Source organism: Danio rerio, chromosome 8, assembly GCF_049306965.1.
Source record: "Danio rerio strain Tuebingen ecotype United States chromosome 8, GRCz12tu, whole genome shotgun sequence".
In the NCBI taxonomy this organism is placed as follows: Eukaryota; Metazoa; Chordata; class Actinopteri; order Cypriniformes; family Danionidae; genus Danio; species Danio rerio.
Genome location: NC_133183.1, coordinates 50,668,224 through 50,686,967, shown reverse-complemented (window position 1 = coordinate 50,686,967; position 18,744 = coordinate 50,668,224). Strand labels below are relative to the sequence as shown.

General features: G+C 36.0%; 1 protein-coding gene across 1 annotated transcript in view; it reads left to right on the top strand.

Moving 5' to 3' along the window:
- gfra2a (GDNF family receptor alpha 2a) overlaps positions 1-18,744 on the top strand; it is a 179,849-nt gene that overhangs the window by 3,141 nt on the left and 157,964 nt on the right. The window contains exon 2 of the mRNA NM_001017996.1: positions 51-356. Coding sequence (NP_001017996.1) covers positions 51-356 — 306 coding nt within the window. The remainder of the gene's footprint in view (positions 1-50; positions 357-18,744) is intronic.

Below are 18,744 nucleotides of genomic sequence, written 5' to 3'. Positions count from 1 at the left end.
AAGATCACACACACACCTGAACCTTCATTCCTCTCCTCTGATCTTCACAGATGAGCTTGTGTTCTCCATGTCTGGCTCTTCCTCTCTTTCCGAGTCTGGCAACCAAGACTCGATGGACTGTTTAAAAGCCACAGAGAAGTGTAACCAGGACCAAAAATGCAGCCATCGCTTCAGGATCATGAGGCAGTGTCTGGCAGGCAAGGACAGGAACACCATGTTGGCCAACAGGGATTGTCAGGTGGCTCTGGAAGTGTTGCAGGAGATGGCTTTGTTCGACTGCCGCTGCAAAAGAGGAATGAAGAAGGAAATGCAGTGTCTGCAGAGTTACTGGAGCATCAACATCGGCCTGACCGAAGGTAAGAGCTGTCTGGGATTACAGTTCCATGGATGGACGGTTGGATAGATGCTCGCAATTGATCCCATGGGCAGCATAGGGTAGATTAAGGGTAGTGCAGTCACATATTTAACTCCAGTTGATCTGTCTTATGGTGGATTTATTTTATGGAATTTATGTGAGCAGATATTGGAGTCTTGCCTACAAAAATATCTGAACATTGTCAGCATTATTCCACTGGGGATTCTAGTTATATGGGTCAAAGACAAGACGACCCATTTTGGTGTCCTGATCAAATTGAATTTACTAAAGTGATTCTATGTGCATATGAAGTATATCAAATGCAAGTAAAATGTATACTTTAGTGTTTCATATAATGTGTATACATAAAAAAAATGGGCCAGTTGGCATTTATGTGCGGAGTTTGCATGTTCTCCTTATGTTTGCGTGGGTTTCCTCTGGATGCTCCAGTTTCCCCACACAATCATACCTGCCAACACTCCCGCTTTTCCCGGAAGTTTTCCATATTTCAGACCCATCTACCCCCACCCTCCTGTTTTGTTATTTCTCCATAATAACTCCCGTTATTTTCCCACCCCTTGTCCTCAAGTTTTTTTGGTACAGTAACACCAAATGTTGGCAGGTTAGATCACAATCTAGACATTCGGCATAAGTGAATTGGATGAACTAAACTGACCATAGTGTATGAGTGTGTGTGAATGTGAAAATGTATGGTTGTTTCCCAGTAAGGGCATCCGCTGGGTAAAACATATGCCAGAATAGTTGGCGATTCATTCTGCTGTGGTGACCCCTGCTTAATAAGGAACTGAACCGAAGGTAAATGAATGAACTAAATGAATTATTAAAACTATTTGCAGTGTAATTGACAACACAAAATAAATTATTATTACTTTTGATTTGCACTGTAACACATATGTCAACAAATGATTGTTATGAATATGCCAGAATTTATTTTTGGTATATAAATGATTGTTAATGGGTGTTATTAAAGTTGGTTTTCTGTAATTTTGTAAATCGTGAAGTTGGTGTTCTGTAAATCATGGAACAAATGTACAATCAGCATTAACTTTCAATCTATCAATCAGTTAGTCAGTCAGTCAGTCAGTCAATCAGTCAATCAACCAACCAACCAACCAACCAACCAACCAACCAACCAACCAACCAGACAGACAGACAGACAGACAGACAGACAGACAGACAGACAGACAGACAGACAGACAGACAGACAGATAGATAGATAGATAGATAGATAGATAGATAGATAGATAGATAGATAGATAGATAGATAGATAGATAGATAGATAGATTGACAGATAGGTAAATAAAGGGTTGCTAGATCATACCCACATGACGTCACTAACACCAGTTTCCCTCTTTCATGCAAAGCACAAAAAGAAAATATATATTCAGAAATACAACACAATTCGACCAAAGCAGATCCAGTATAAGGGTTGTGCATTAGTGCTGTCAGGGCGTTGAATGAGACGGAACTGTCCTTGTGTGCTGACATTGTTCTTCAGTGGGGTAACAAGCAGAAGTGATGCGACGCAGGAGGGTGAAGATGCTGCATTCATGTTGGCATGAGCTGAATATATATGACTTGATCAGCTTTGCCCAAGCACCTCAATGCAATGCTGCCGTGAAGCTCGTCTTCAGCTCTAAGTCAAACACAATCTGATTTGCATATTTATATATATTTTGGGGGTTTGATATTCACGCAACAGTCCTTTTTATGCTGGAATGTAATTTCTGATTTATAGTCAAGGAAGATTTTGATGCACAAAAGTGTTTCCAGTATTGTCATCACAGATGTAGTTTCTATGACCCTGTCTGTCTCTGTCTGTCTATCTATCTATCTATCTATCTATCTATCTATCTATCTATCTATCTATCTATCTATCTATCTATCTATCTATCTATCTATCTATCTATCTATCTATCTATCTATCTATCTATCTATCTATCTATCTATCTATCTATCTTTCTGTTTGTCTGTGTGTCTGTCTGTCTGTCTGTGTTTCTGTCTATATATCTATAATGTGCTATAATTTATACTACAAAGCCAATATAAAGCTTATATATAAAGCACTTATTGTAGTAAATGTCAAACTCTTGTATTTTGTATTTATTTTTACATTTGATGTGTACATTTTGAATATAATTTTGTATATATAATTCAGATATTTTAGATTTGTATAAATTATTATATTATTCATTCATTCATTCATTCATTCATTCATTCATTCATTCATTCATTCATTCATTCATTTTCTTGTCGGTTTAGTCCATTTATTAATCGGGGGTCGCCACAGCGGAATGAACCGCCAACTTATCCAGCAGGTTTTTACGCAGCGGATGCCCTTCCAGCCGCAACCCATCTCTGGGAAATATATTAATATTATTATTATTATTATTATTATCATCATCATCATCATCATCATCATCATTATTATTATTATTATTATTATTATTATCATTATTATTATTATTATTATTTTTATTATTATTATTATTATTATTTTCAAAACTCTAAATGGACGGCAATTTATATTGTTATATTAATATATACTTGAAAAATATGGTATATAGAATAAAAGGTTACACTTTACAATCAGGTTCAATAGTTAATGTTAATTAATGCATTTACTAACATGAACAAACAATGAACAATACATTTACTACGATATTTGTTCATGTTAGTCAATGTTAGTTAATGAAAATATGGTTGTTCATTGCTAGTTCTTGCTAACTTATGGTGCATTAACTAATATTATCAAGCATGTACTTGGATGTTAATAATGCATTAGTAAATGTTCAATTATGATTAATAAATGCTGTACAAGTGTTCTTCATTATTAGTTCATGTTAGTAAATGCATTAACTAATGAACCTTATTGTAAAGTGTTACCGAATAAAAAGTAGAACTTAATGTTTAGAGCTAACGTTTTGAGCTAGATGCCTCAATTCAGAGCTAGAAAAACATTATATACCACTCCAATGTGGCAATATATTAAACAATGTGTTATCCTGAACCACAAAACTTTTATTTTTGTTTGTTAATTTTTCATTGCTATTTATCACTTAAATACAGAATACATAAGTTTGATAAGATGATATTTTGCCCAGATACAAAAATTTTATATTTTATATGTTTTGTTGGAAGAAAATTTATTCTTTGTAGATTATCTTTCATTAACAGATCACTTTTTTTGCAAGTAGGCTCATTCTGAAAAGTGTTAAAGCCTTCAAATAGTGTTACCATTTTGTAGTTCATTCAGCCAATCTCCAGGTTTGGTAAAACCTTAGCATAAATTACTGAATCCAGATTTAAAGAGTAAGATCAATACAACTCTTTTATGACTTGTTTGTTTATTTATTTATTTATTTATTTATTTATTTATAGAGATGCTAATGGTCTAATCTGATTCAATGGTTTATGCTGAGCGAAGCTAAAAGTGCTCCTTTCATACAAGCAGAATGTATTCACAAATGGAAATACTCAACTGTAAGCCTATTTTTCAAAAAAAAGTGGAGCGTTCGTTTAACATGCTAATGATTTTGGAATAAAAAATAATAAATGTAATAAATTTGACTCTTTTGACTTTTCTTTCTTTTTTTTTTTTTTTTTTTACCCACAAACATATTCATCCAGTATAAGAGTTTTGTGGTCCAGGGTCACATATGTGAACTAAAAGACTGGTTGGTAATCACTCTGAGTCTTAACAGTAGAGTCATTCAGTGCCAGGATGCAGCAGTCAGACTCAACTCACTGTGAACTGAGCACACATTCACCAACACACACTGCATCGCTGCTCCTGTGAAATGTGACGCCACCAATTGATCTATTGCATCTGAACCAGCGCTGCACTGCAAGAAGCATTGCAATCCATTGCTGCCTCTCCGAGCAGCTACACAGTAGCGACTTTTACAGACAATCATGGTTTTGTGTAAGTACTGTAGCTCGGCTCGCGTGCCCTGTGGTTATGGAATATTCTTTATGTTTGTTCTGATCAAGCAGATGCAAACTGAACCATACCAATTGATTGACCTCCTTTTGAGCTGTTGTGCGTACAGTACTAGCCCCCCTCCCCCCGCACAGAACGTTCAGAGCTTATCGGTTTTACTCCCTCAGCAGTGTTAACAAGATGTTGTTATAGATTGTTTATGAGATAAAGATGCATCCCTTATTGCCTTGTTGCACATCATTTTAAGTTAATTGTATGCGGGTGCAAGCTTATGATCTCAGTGCAAGTGAAATACTTGTGTTTACAGTGTGAGAATATTACATAATTACAGCGGGAAAAACTGGCAAATGACCTTTTGTTTCATCTGGGAACATTGTATTTATGGAGTTTTATGTTTTGAAATATAATTTTAAGCAAACTTTAGTTTTTTTTTATTTTATTTTTTTATTTTTTATAAAACAATCAAACAGATATTTTTATTTATTAAAAATATCAGGATTTTATCATGATTATTTGATGTATAATATGTTAAGAAGATAGTTGGTGGAAATCTATGGAGAGTTCAAAGCTACTGTTTTGTACAAAACTTTTTTAAACTAATTCAAGATTTTGGACAGGCAGTCATGCTAATTAGGAAATAAATTATATCAATGTTCTCGGTATGATGAGACCTGTGCCTGGTCAATATCTGTGAGACATCTCTTGGGAAATCTATATTGCTGCTTATAAGACCAACAGTGGTGCTTACCCTGTGGTCTGTGATGACCCCAATGCCCCAATATAGTGATGGGGCACTGAACTGTAAAAAGCACTGCTCTTCAGATTAGATGTTAAAGCAAGGTCCTGACTCTGACTCATTAAAAAACCCCATGGCAATTCTTTTAAGAGTTGTGGTGTACTGCTGGTATCCTAGCCAAATTCCCTTTACTGGCTGTTATCCGTCTTGGCCTCCTAATAGTTCCCATTCATTCATTCATGGTTCTATCACTCTCTCTATCTCTCTCTCTCTTCTAGCTGTTCTTCTGTGAGTTGACATGAATGATCCCCTTATTTGATTGTTAAGTGCTTGTTGTACATTAGTACATATGGCTCGGCATGACTTGGGTTGGCTAGGTTTGCTTTTGGCTTGGCTCGGATTGCTTTTCCACTGCAGTTTTACTGCTTGTTTTACCACTTCAAAGTAGGTGAGATTATAGATGCAGCTATAGTTGTGCTGTGTCTACTGCCCTGACATCATCATAAATGTGAAATCAACAACCCACAGCAACAATGAATCAAATTGATGTAAAAAAAAACGTTATCCCCTTTGCTATCAAGCACCCACTAGATCTGCTCCTCGATTACATACTAGAGCAACAATGCAGCCTTTTTAACCCTTTTACAAGTACGTTTTGAAAACTGACCCCACTGACCCCTCTGCATGATTTTTTTAATGTGACCGTTATTCAGAATGCATCTCTATAAAGTCTCCATGACAGTGTGTAAAGTTTATCACGTGACACTCCACATCTCCAATGATTTAAGCATATAGTGTTTATTTTTCCCTTTTCTACAAATTTTGATAAACGTCCTAATTTTATTGTAAATATATATGACATACTTTATCTCTGATATGTAAAAGCTTATATTTTATCATTTAAACAGTTTAATATTGGTTATATTATTTTATCTATTCATGAGGTTGATGGTCACCACCATGTTAGCCTGCACTTTAGTGTAAAGATTAGAGCTGCTGGATTTACAACAAGTTAATTCATTAACTACTCCAAAAAACATGAATGTATCTGTCTGTTTAACTGGAGAAGAATACAGTAAATGGTCTAGCAACCTAAACAGTGTGTGTCTGAAAAATTTGTCCGACCCAGCAGGAAAAAAAAAACAAAAAACAGCTTAAACCTGATCAGGGTGGAAGATGACCAGCTAAAACCAACTTGACCAGCCTTGCCAGGCTGGAAGCTCAGCCAAAACCAGCTATGTCCAGCTTAAACCAGGCTGGTCAAGCTGGTTTTAGCTGGAAATTGCTGAAACCAGCCTGGAAATGGCCAAAACATCTCTAAAACCAGGCTGGTCAACCAGCTAAAACCAGCCAACCAGCCTTAGGGGCCGATCACACTGGATGCACTTTTCTGTTCTAAAAACGCGAGACGCACCACACTGTCTTTTTTGTTGACAAGGAAAAAACAAGTGTAGTGCAATTTTTTATGTCACTAGCCAATGACTAAATTAGCTGGGCATTGTGCAAGAGCGATGCGGTTGATTTAAGTATAATTTTCATATTAAATAATATTGTAATATTCAAGATTTCTCATACAGCAGTCATAAAGCATCGGGTACCTCAAAACAACAACCACAAGTATCTCCTTAATCTTCAAAATTCTCCTTTAAATGTCTTGACAACACAAACACTGCTGTCACCTTAATGGAAACCCCGCCTCTGTTTTCAATTGATTGGGGAATGAAAAAGACGCCACTGATGTAGTTGACGTAACATGCGCACAGAACACAACGGCAAAAACGTGAAGCACTGCTGTTTATTTCAACAGGGTTTTATGTTTAGAAATAAACATTATTGCTTGTGTAGACATTAGCATGTATTTTATTAAACAAAAATGTTATGCTTTACTCATACTTATGTGTAACTAAGTGTCCAAAACATAAAATAAACATTTGTTTGAAAACAATGATAAGATACGTTTGAATTTAGCAACTGATCATGTGACATCAGTGTGATCATAGACTCCAGGGACCAGCCTAGACTGATCACACCAATGTGATTGTACATGTTAAAGTGTTAAAAGTGCATTCAGTGACTAAGCTTGATTATTTCAGTATAGCAGGTCTGACATATCATATTCTAAGTTCAATGATGCAAGTATTAACAATTCTCTATTGCCAATCAGTGATCTGCTGGGTTTACACATAAAAGAAAAATTGTTAATTGTACTGTACTGGCCTGCTTGGAACCTCAGCTGAGGTGATACTGAAAAGTACCAGGTACCAGACAGTGAAAAACTCAAAAGTGAGCTGTACTGACCTGTATATGCTGTGGAAAACCGCCATTAACAGTATATAAAACAAGATAAACATAGTTACTAAATCAATCGGCAGTGGTCACGGTACAAGTCGGAGCTCTCTGAAAAATAATTTACCAATTGCAGTTATGAGGATGTGAATTATTTTTATTATTAGATACTACTTTAAGTTTCAGAGTACTGGGTTGTGTCTGGAAGGGCATCTGCTGTGTAAAACATACAGTATGCTGGAATAGTTGGCGGTTCGCTGTGGCGACCCCTGATAAATAAGGAACTAAGTTGAAGGAAAATGAATGAATGAATGAATGAATGAACCTATGTTAGTTCCAATGTCAACACATTCTATCTTTTATTAAATGTAATTGATTTGTAAATGATTGTAAAAGTGTTGTTCTTGCTTTTACACTCTGACCAACAGGCATTCAAAGTGTTTTGAGCACTTCGAAACAATTGGTTCCAATGCTTTAAAAAGGTTTATCACTGTTACTTGCATGGCAAATAGCTGACACGACTATTACATTACATTATAAATGTTTTGTCCAAACAATTTAGAAATGAATATCTTTGTTTCTTCTCACTCTCCGTCTGCTTGTCTCTATAGCCATCCATCCATTCAACCGTCATTGTATCTGCTAGGCTAAACAAGCATGACAACACTCTGTGCCGGCGTTAAGGAAAGTGTACTGTTTACCTTTGGGTCCTGAGAGCCGAATTCATTCGATTCTCCACCAACATCATAACAATAGATTAGATAGTTGACAAAGAGTAATTGCTTTCTGCAGTATGTGTGCAACACTGAGGTGGAAAGGCAGTTCAGAGGCATGACCTGATATGGGAATAGTATTAGATTTCATTTAAAGGCTCCAGTGTTTCAAGGCTGCGCATCCTCTGTATATATATGTGTGTGTGTGTGTGTGTGTGTGTGTGTGTGTGTGTGTGTGTGTGTGTGTGTGTGTGTGTGTGTGTGTGTGTGTGTGTGTGGAGTGTGTGCAGTTCAGAGGCAGCGGTGAAAAGCTCCCTGTTGCTATGTGAGGTTATGCAAGTTCTGTACTCCAGTCTGTCTGAGGTTCATCATGAATAGCTTGAATTTAAACACTAGGGAAAATGATGTTGGCATACAGAACTAACTGTTCTAAATGTCTCCTAATGGATGTGCAGTGCATGACTGGTGTGAGGAATAAAAGATAACCGTCAGTATTCTTTTCAGAATCAGTTGAGGGACATATATTTGAATCTTTGTTCATATTGTATAACGTTGTTTCACCAGTCACACTGAAATTGCATGACGATATTGTCGGCTATATCTGTTGTCAGGCTTTTTGTAGCCCAAAAGCGCACAAAAAACGCCCATAATATTAGAATAATATTTAATATAAATTTATTTAAATAGAAATTAACCTAGTTACTTTAACTGTCATTATTTTTAACTATATAATACCAGCAGTCACAGAGCCACAACATCACATCAAAACACTTCCCCCCTCTCACCCACACACTGCACTTATGTTTGTGTAGAATACACTACCTATTAGAGTGTTTTACTTTCGAAATAGGCTATGAATTTGTCCCATTTGACATTTTAAATTCTTTTGATCATAATTAGGTGCTGCTTAACAATCAGATAACACTTCTATGTTTGTTCTTGATTTCAATTGTGGGTAAAAATGATTGATAAATGTTATGATAAACCACTGTGAGTTTAACTGCAGGCCCTGTGTGGTGTGTGTACATGCGAAGGAGAGTCAGATTGGTCCGGGGAGTCAGATTTTGATACCCCTTTCCTTCACCTTCTCTTGTGGGTAGGCCTACACGATTTGCGCTTTGCACCGGTCACTACTAACTGAACGGAGATGGAGCACACCATTATGATTTGATAAATAAGTTGCATATAAATTTACGCTTCAAAACTGGCCAAATTTTGTCAACCCATCAATGCCATTTTTTTACCCGCACAATCATATTCAAAACCGCCCAACTGGGCAGGAAACCACCCAATCTGGCAACACTGATGATGACAGTGTTGATTTTTATATAGTGCTATAGTTAATTGTTCAATTATTTTTATTTTTAGTATTACAATTAGTATTATTATTTTTAGATTTTTTTTTTGCATTAGCCAACAATAAAAAATAAATGTTTTTATCTCCATAATATCTTCTCATTTGTTCTAACCAGAAAAAAGTTATGATTTTCCCATGACTTTTTAAATGATTTGTGATGGATAAGGATTTTTAATATGCATTTAACTGCACTCACAAAGAGTGATTTATAGCTTATTAATATTTATATTCATTACTGAGTTTTCCAAATCTTTTTCCATGACTTTTACTGCCTTGGAAATTAATTTTTGAATGACTTAAACTGCGAGACACATTTATTTGACGAGCTAAATAGAGCATAGCTGGCATCACATACACTACATTGCCAAAAGTTTCAGGACATCTGCCTTTGCATGCACATAAACTTTAATGAAATCTTAATCCGTAGGGTATGGGAGGGAGTTTGCCCACTCTTTGCAGCTATAACAACTCTTCTGTGAAGGCTTTCACACAAGGTTTAAGAGTGTGTTTATGGGAATATTTGAGCCTTCATTTAAAAGCACATTTGTGAGGTCAGACACTGATGCTATGTGGGTAGGCCTGGTTCACATTCTGTGCACTATTTCATCCGAAATGTGTTCAGTTGGGTTGAGGTGCAGGCCAATCAAATTCCTCCACACCAAACTGGACTCATTCTTGTTTTTTGGACCTTGATTTGTTCATTGGTATGCAATCATATTGAAACAGGAAGAGGGGATCCATAAACTGTTAGGAGCAGGAAATTGAACAAATAAATGTCTTTGCATTAAGGGTTCATAACACTGGGACTAAGTGGCCTAGTCCAACCCCTAAAATAAAAGAGAACAAACAAATAAAAACCAACAGCCAACAACCATCATACATATCTCTCTACACACTGTTTTTTAGCCTGATCTGAAGGACACAAAGTTTGGAGGTCTGCAGCTATTGACTCAGCATTACTGTTCCTGCTCTGTGAATTTATTTTTATTTATTTATTTATTTATTTATTTATTTATTTATTTATTTATTTATTTATTTATTTATTTATTTATTTATTTATTTATTTATTTATTTATTTTTATTTATTTTTTGGGCTGAGCTGCTGTTGTTCCCAAAAGTTTCCACTTTGATATATTATCAGCTGGATGTGGAATATTGAGCAGTGCAAACAACTCACAAATTGACTTATTGCACAAGTGGTAACTCACGATACCACGCTTGAATTTACTGAGCTCCTGAGAGCAACCCATTGTTTTACAAATGTTTGTAGATACAGTCTGCTAGCAGCTTGATTTTATACATGTCACCTTGGAAGTGATTGGAACACCTGAATTCAATGAAATTCCAATCGGAAAGGACAAATGTCCAAATGCTGTCCTGGAGAGCCGGTGTCTTGGAGAGTTTAGATTCAAAAGACCAAAGTCGGTAAATATGTCAGATATAGACAACGAGATGAACACTCTGACGAGCACAGCTCTCATCTGGCTAGATGGGCTGCAGCGCATGCCAGTGTGTGTGTGTGTGTGTGTGTGGTCACGTGATGTGCGTTTTCAGTGGTTTGGTGTAGACGGAAATCTGTTCAGAAACGCAGGGTGAAATGCTAGTGTGGACGCAGATTTATTTCTAAAACGCTGTTTTAAAACTAAAACGCACTATTGTAAACAGTGCCTCAGTAGGACACTGGCCCTCAAGGACAGAGTTTGGACACCCCTGCCCTAATCCCTTCAAAAGATTTAGCCCCCAGAGCGACAGTTTCAAAGAGGTGAAGGCAAAAAGTCAATCAAGGAGGGGTATTATCGTTACATATTTGTCCTCTGGTTGACCCCCCACCCCAAAAAAATAAATAAATAAATAAAATAAAATAAATGGATTATATACTGTAAAAAAAATCTATACATATGTTTTTTTTTATATAAAGTCAAACTCCAAGCCTCCAGTTGTCATTCTATGACACCAAACAAATTCTATTGGCAATGTCCTTTGGCTGTACCCTTAAAACTCCATTTCGAATGGTACTTCATTTTGGAACACCACTTCAATATGGTGGCCATGATTGTATGGTGGCCATGATTGTATTTACTCTGTGATTGTATCAACACAATCTCATGGCAATTTGTAACTTTTTCATTTAGTGGCTAATTCGTACATTTTAGTAAGATCTAATTCGTACATTTTAGTAAGATTTGCTCATCCCCCAATGACAGTTGGGTTTAGGGGTGGAGTTAGGAGCCACGCCTCCTTTTTAAAATCGTACAATTTCTTACGACTAAACTTGTAAACACTTACGTTTTCTTGTGAGACCAGGCTGGATTGTATTCACTGCACTGTACTGTATTTACGCTGAAGGGCCTTTCGTACGGTGAAATATTCCATTGGAATGCACCAATAGTGTACTTTTGTAGGCCAAAAAATTGAAAAAAGTTAGCATTTTACCGTTTTTGGTTTCATAATGGCTCCATTGTCAAGTTTTTTTTAAGCCCCCTTCTCTTCCTCCGGCAAGCTTTCGGTATCAGCTGTTGCGTTCCCCTGTGCATTTGTGCACTCCTCTGGGAAATCTGTATCCCCAGGGTTTCTGTAAAAGTGACAAAAGCCTACTGATTCCATACAGAAGCAGACATAAAAGTTTGTTTTATGCATAGTACTGTAGGAAAATATTATTGTTCTGGATGTGAGCTTATTTCGAATTTAAATCAAAGATTAGATCATTTGAATATAATTAAATTGTTACAAATTGATTCTCTAACACATACTTCACAAATACACACAAATAGTAGCATCCCATACAAGACAATCATTCATCTATGAAATTAAAAGACTGTAAAGAATAATTAACTGGTCATCTTCAGGAGTCCTCATGTAGTTCATTGGTCATTGTCATCTCAATAAACTAATATTTTGTGAACTGTCTTGGTCCAATAACAGAAAATTTTAGTCCATTAGTCCTCACATTTTGACTGTTTATTGGTGCGACCAGCATCCACACGAGCATATACATTTCATTCATTTCTCTAGATTTCAGCAAAGGAAAAAACATGTATATTGCCTAGCCTTTCTGTGTTTGTGTTGCAAGTCTAATATAAGCACATTTCCATTATTTTGCATGTTAATCACCGATGTTACTTTACTATGCCTGCTTAGTGTGTACTCTTTGCATGATGGACAAGATGGCGAAGAGTGACAAGGCACACAGTATATCACGTTATGACTGGCAGGATCTGTCAATCAAACTGCCCGTGAAGGTTCAGTTATATTTTACAAACTTCAGTGTCAGTTCAGGTTGTGTTCATCAGTGAAATGTGATGCCACTATCACTTTAAATAACTGAAATACGTTATGTGGTTTCTTTCTTTCTTTCATCCTTCTTTCCTTCTTTCTTTGTGGCATGCGCAAATAAATCTTACTATTTGCCTGAAAGACGCTCGCTTCATTCACGCGTCAAATTCACTTCACAATAGATGTGGATTCACATCATGGGCAGGGCTTCTTTCTGCCCAGTGACTCTAGCTTCATTCCTAAATGGCTAACATGGATTTTATTGAAATAATTGCTGTCTTCATGTGCTTAAAGAAGGCTGAAAAACAGTGTATATTTCTTTAACGTCAATCCTCTGGATCTTTTCAGAGGTCCCCCTGCTCTGTGAGTTCAAGCAATATTCTAACAATCCAGGTACACAGTTTAAAGCTTGTGGAGCTTCACTAGCGAGAAAACTAAATAGTTATATAGTTAAATAAATAGACTATCCGCACGATGATCGAGAAAAAAACTCTTCCATTCGGCCTTTTTACTTTCTTTTTACTTTTACACTTTACTCTTTTACTTTTGCGAAGTAAGGGACCGGTGTTTTATTCACTCCACTATAGACATTCATTAGCCTTTAGACCTGTATTTAGATGGTCAATGGCACTGTCTATTTCAGTTCGTCAAACAAGCAACGCGCCAATAATGAGCCTTAACACATCTCTATTTTAGACCAGCATGCCCATGAGTCCACAAAGTGGAACACATGGGTTTGCTATTTAGACAATGTGGTACAAACTGTGAAAATCAGGTAATTTAAAATTGTTGTAATTCAAACTGTCAGGGAAAAAGCTTAATGGTGGTGATGTTGAAGAGTTGTTGCAGTGTTGTAGTTCACTTATAGCCACCATTAGCTTTTTACCACTAGCAATTGTATATAATCTTCAAAAAATCCTACACTGATAAAATTATGATTAAAAAAAAGTTGAAAAAAATAAATGTTCCTAAAAAAAATGAAAATTGCTTTTATTCTAGCCGAAATCAACAAATAAGACTTCCTCCAGAATAAAAATATTATCGGACCTACCGTGAAAATTTTCTTAATCTGTTAAACATCATTTGGGAAATATTTGAAAAAGAAAATAAAATTCAAAGGGGGCTAATAATTTTGACTTTAACTATATATATATATATATATATATATATATATATATATATATATATATATATATATATATATATATATATATATATATATATATATATATATATATATAGTTGCTTTAATCTGGCTTAATCAGTTAATCAGGTAAATCAAAACAACTTAAACTACTAAACCATTTCAACTAAATTTTGTAATTTATTTAAAGTTTAACGTAATATTTTTATTAAGTTTAATTAATATGTTGAGATTGCTAAAATGTTAATCTGATTCAAATAAACGATTTAAGACAGCATCATTTTACACTCATAAAGTTGCTTAAAATGATCACTTGGACAAAATATATCAATCATACACTCTTGTTGGTCACTAAACATATTTTTTGCATTCATTCAGAATCCACTGAAAAAAAAAATCTCACTAAAAAACAAGGGTAACTTACAAAAAAATCTCATCACTATAGCATAGCTAAACCACAATAACAGAAAATACACTCTTGTGATCAACATACCATGCACGATGTGGGGTTTTAATTAAGAATGAAAGTTGATTGAGCACTCCCTGAACTGCAGTACTTTACTAACACAGCATTAGTGCCGCTTTATCACCCGCCATTGCTGGAGCTGTGCACTTGTGGACACTGTCAGTATGGCACACAATCAGTTCTAATTAGTTTTGAACCATTGTGCAGTGAACCAGGTCTAACTTAACAGGAGGCTAATTGATTCTGACACGAGCTCCCTCGGTTGTCTTACCAAAGACAAACACTTTGTAAGTAATTTCACCATAGGGAAAATTAGAGGAAGCCATTGAGCTGTAAGAAGGGCATGTGATCTGAGTTTATACCTGAAGGAGATTTGGTCTTTAGATACAGACAAATAGGGGATTTGTACTGAGATCATAGTGCTGTTTTTTAAAGCTGAGAACTCAAGAGACAAAGTGGTACATCAAATTACTATAAAGGTGATGGTAATCATGGAAAAGGTAAAGATGGCAGAAACCTACTGAGAAATGCAGAAAGTGGCTTGAAGGCCTTAAAAGGAAAAACAACAAACATTGTAGTTTACTATATAGTATAAGATGCATATTATATGACCACTTCTAGTTAATTACTTAAAGAATGATGCCTTTTAGAGTTAAACTAGTTATGTAACTCTGTAAATACTAGTTATAGTCTTTAAACATATTATTATAATAATTATTATTATTATTATTATTATTATTATTATTATTATTATTATTATTATTACTAATAGGCCCAATCCCAATTCTATTTTTTTAACCCATACATCAATTTCTAATTTTACCCCTAAGAAATGGGACATCACTATAACACATGCACACATCATCATATGTCAACATGATCTCTTACTTCAAATAACATTGACGGCAAAGACTCCTGTAGTTATTTTTGGTATTTATCTTTGGGAAATCACTGAAGGCAATGCTTTCGGGCCCTATTTTAATGATCCTGGCACAAAGTCTAAAGCATTAAGGGGGTGTCGTAATCCACTTTTGTATTTTAAGGATGAAAAAATACGCTATGTTACATGTACGCCACGGTGCATGGTCTAAGAGCAGTTGCTCTTGTGCCACATGTGGCTCTCCAGCTGTCTTCCTTCAATAATGTTTAAAAAATTATAACCGTCACCAGATATCAGTTTCCTATAAAAAATACAATTACAATTCTCTTTTTTTCCCCTCGCGCACTTAAATTCAAACAACATTTAGGAGTGCTGATGGCGAAAATAAAAATCCTATAAATTGCTTTTTTTCTTCCATCATGGACTTGTTCAACATGTGATGCTTCATATTTTTTTTTTTTTTTTGAGTTGTGCATGAACATAAATTAAGGTTATTTATAGTAGTAATGAAGTATAAAATGCCTTTTTATCCTTTTTATAGATTGTATATCCAAATAGCTCTTTAAAAAAATGCATTTGCTAAAAAAAAAAACAGAAATGGCTAATTGCTGAAAAAAACTTCCTGACCCCTGGTCTAACTTGCTTGTGCTTATTCTCTTAATGAGTGTGTTTTAAATATAACTTGCATTAAGCCAATCAAAGGCTCATCTCCTAGTCCCATTAAAAGTCATTAGCGTCATGCCATGGTGCATTTGCTATTTACATGGCGGACTTTGTAAGTGGAAAAACTAAATGCTTCACTATCAAGAAAACAGTGAAACAAACCATCTGCAGCGTCAGGATAAAGAATGAGCCTCATCCATTACGCTTTTTTTACTTTCTCTTTACTTTACTTTTACTCTTTTATTTACTCCTTTACTTTCATGGAAACGGTGGAAACTTACTCCATCCGTTAGTCTACATATTTATTTTTGTTTTTAAGTGCAATATTTGTTTCAAAACTAATTCTAAATTCAGTTCTAGCTTCCAGCACACAAATAAATAAACTTTAATAATGAAGTGTGGTTAAAAAACTAAGTTATAGGCTATCCAAACACACATCTAACGCCCCATATGGTGCAAAACCTGACAGGTGGACAAATCTAAACTTGCTTTTTTTTTTAAATATATAGAAATATGCATATAATAAATAATACTGCTAATAACGATCATAACATTATACTAATGCAAACTGAATAAACTGAAAAAGCCCCCCGAGGTGAGGAAGGCATGTTAGTAGTGGTTTTTATATTTATGTAAAAAATAATATTTTCGTAACATTTTAACACTTTACATTTTTCATATGTAAAGATATTTGTGTATTGCTTTACATGCTGTGTATCTAAAGCAATGTGTATAAGCTTGGACCCACATAGGTGCATAACTAACGGGCTCTTTCATTTGGTCAGTGGTGCAGTCTATTTCAGTGTCTCAAAATAGCAATGCTTCAACAATGCACCTTAACCAGTAGCACAGCACTAAATGTGTTGAGGCGGGAGGGCTGGTGGGTGTGATCACGCAAAGTAAAGAGAGTTCGGGGTGCTTATGATTACGCAAAGGTGAGTGACTTATTTGGAGGCGGTGTTAAGGCTGAGGTGAGTTGTGATCGCACAAACTAAAGACTGGGGCGGTTAAAACCTGTGGGCCCATCCGCTATGCCACTAACCTTAAACACACCTCCTTTCTAGACTGGCATACCCAAGTCCACAAAGTGATGCAAATGGATTTGCTATTTAAACAATATCGCACAAAACATAAAAATTAGAATTGCGCTGGTCTGAAAATAGAAACAAATCGCACCAAACACATCTCGCGACTAATTGCGCCGGGTGTAGGATAGGGCCCATCGTGTAATCATAACAATATAATATGGCAACGAGCTCGTAACTGTACTGTGCATTTACACTGTGGCCCTATTCGTCTATGTAAACACACAAAAAAAAAATTCAAATTATACCAGACACTGTAAAAAGCAAATTCCCAGCCACTGTAGACGTTTCTGACAGGGCATTCATTCATTCATTCATTCATTCATTCATTCATTCATTAAGTTAGTTACTTATTTATTTGTGTGTATATTGTTGTTTGTAAACCATTTTAATAACACTACATGTGTTGTATTTATTTTATTTTTTATTTGTAATATACTCTTATTTATTTAAAGGGCACCTATGGTGAAAAATCTACTTTTCAAGCTATTTGGACAGACATATGTGTATATATAGTGTATAGACCATCATACTGGGGTGATACAAACACACCCAGGCTGAGTCTGAAACCGCCTACTACTCAGTAGGTAATGCATTTGAATTTAAACATACTACTTGGCCGTTAGAAAAGTACGTTCTATACAGTATGAACGTGAAAAGTATGAATAGAATTCGGACAAACTACATCCCCCATTTTGGCATAGTCACATGACCTACCTGCGTCAATTGCATCGCTTTACTCCCATTCATGAGTTCGCTCACGGGGCATCATGGGATAGCGCAGCATGCATGCGATGCGCACTCCAGAATCTCGCCGGACAAAGTAAGTCATCCGGGTACTTCTCACATACTGATTTTCGAATTCTATGAATTCGTACATACTACTCGGCTCGCATACTGATTGTAGCATATTTATAGTATGGAAGTATGTGGTTTCGGACGCAGCCCCAGTCCTTTTTTTTTAAATTTAACAACATTAAAACGGTGGACCAATTAGAGTGCAACTTTACGTAGGAGTGCGGTCCCCCCGCCCACCGAACTGATTGACAGCTGCGCGCATTAACATGTTCCGGTAGTCACGTGTATATGTCAACAAGACCAGGCAGACATACGCAAAACAACCGGGAAAAAAGGTCTGTTCTGTTCGCTAGGATCAGCAATCATCATCAAACGTGATTAAGAGTAAGTTTCACATGCTTAAAGTGTTTAAAAACAGTGCTTGTGTGTAATTAATTACAGCGATTTACGTCAGATTTACTTCATCAGCACAGCCGCGTGTCAGAACAATTATAAAAGAAGACGCTTCAATCCCGGTACATTAGCATAACAGATATCCACACAGGACTGGAGGTTAGCCTGTATCTTGTCACATTTGAGTTGCTAAGCTAAGCGCGCTCTGTCTGTCTGTCTGCCTGTGTGTGTGTGTGTATGTGTGTGTGTGTGTGTGTGTGTGTGTGCGTGTGTGTGTGTGTGTGTGTGTGTGTGTGTGTGTGTGTGCGCGCACGCGCGCGTAAACTTTGTAACGATATTGTGTGTGACTCATCAATGCAACTTTACAATACTGATTAGTAAAGATTAGTTCTTACTGTAGTATTTCTCACAAACGCTACGTGAGACCTTCTTCCTTTAAGTCTGTCTGTTGTCTGACGCAGCCGAGGGAGGAGATTAAAGCACGCGGGAAGGCACGTAGAAACAGTAGGCGGGAAAGACTCGTCTTAAAGGCGCAGTACGACAAAACCACCCCCTGCTGGAAATCAGTATAAAACAGCATCTTGTAAAAGGTATAATGAAAAATCTGATGGGTGTTTTGAGCTGAAACTT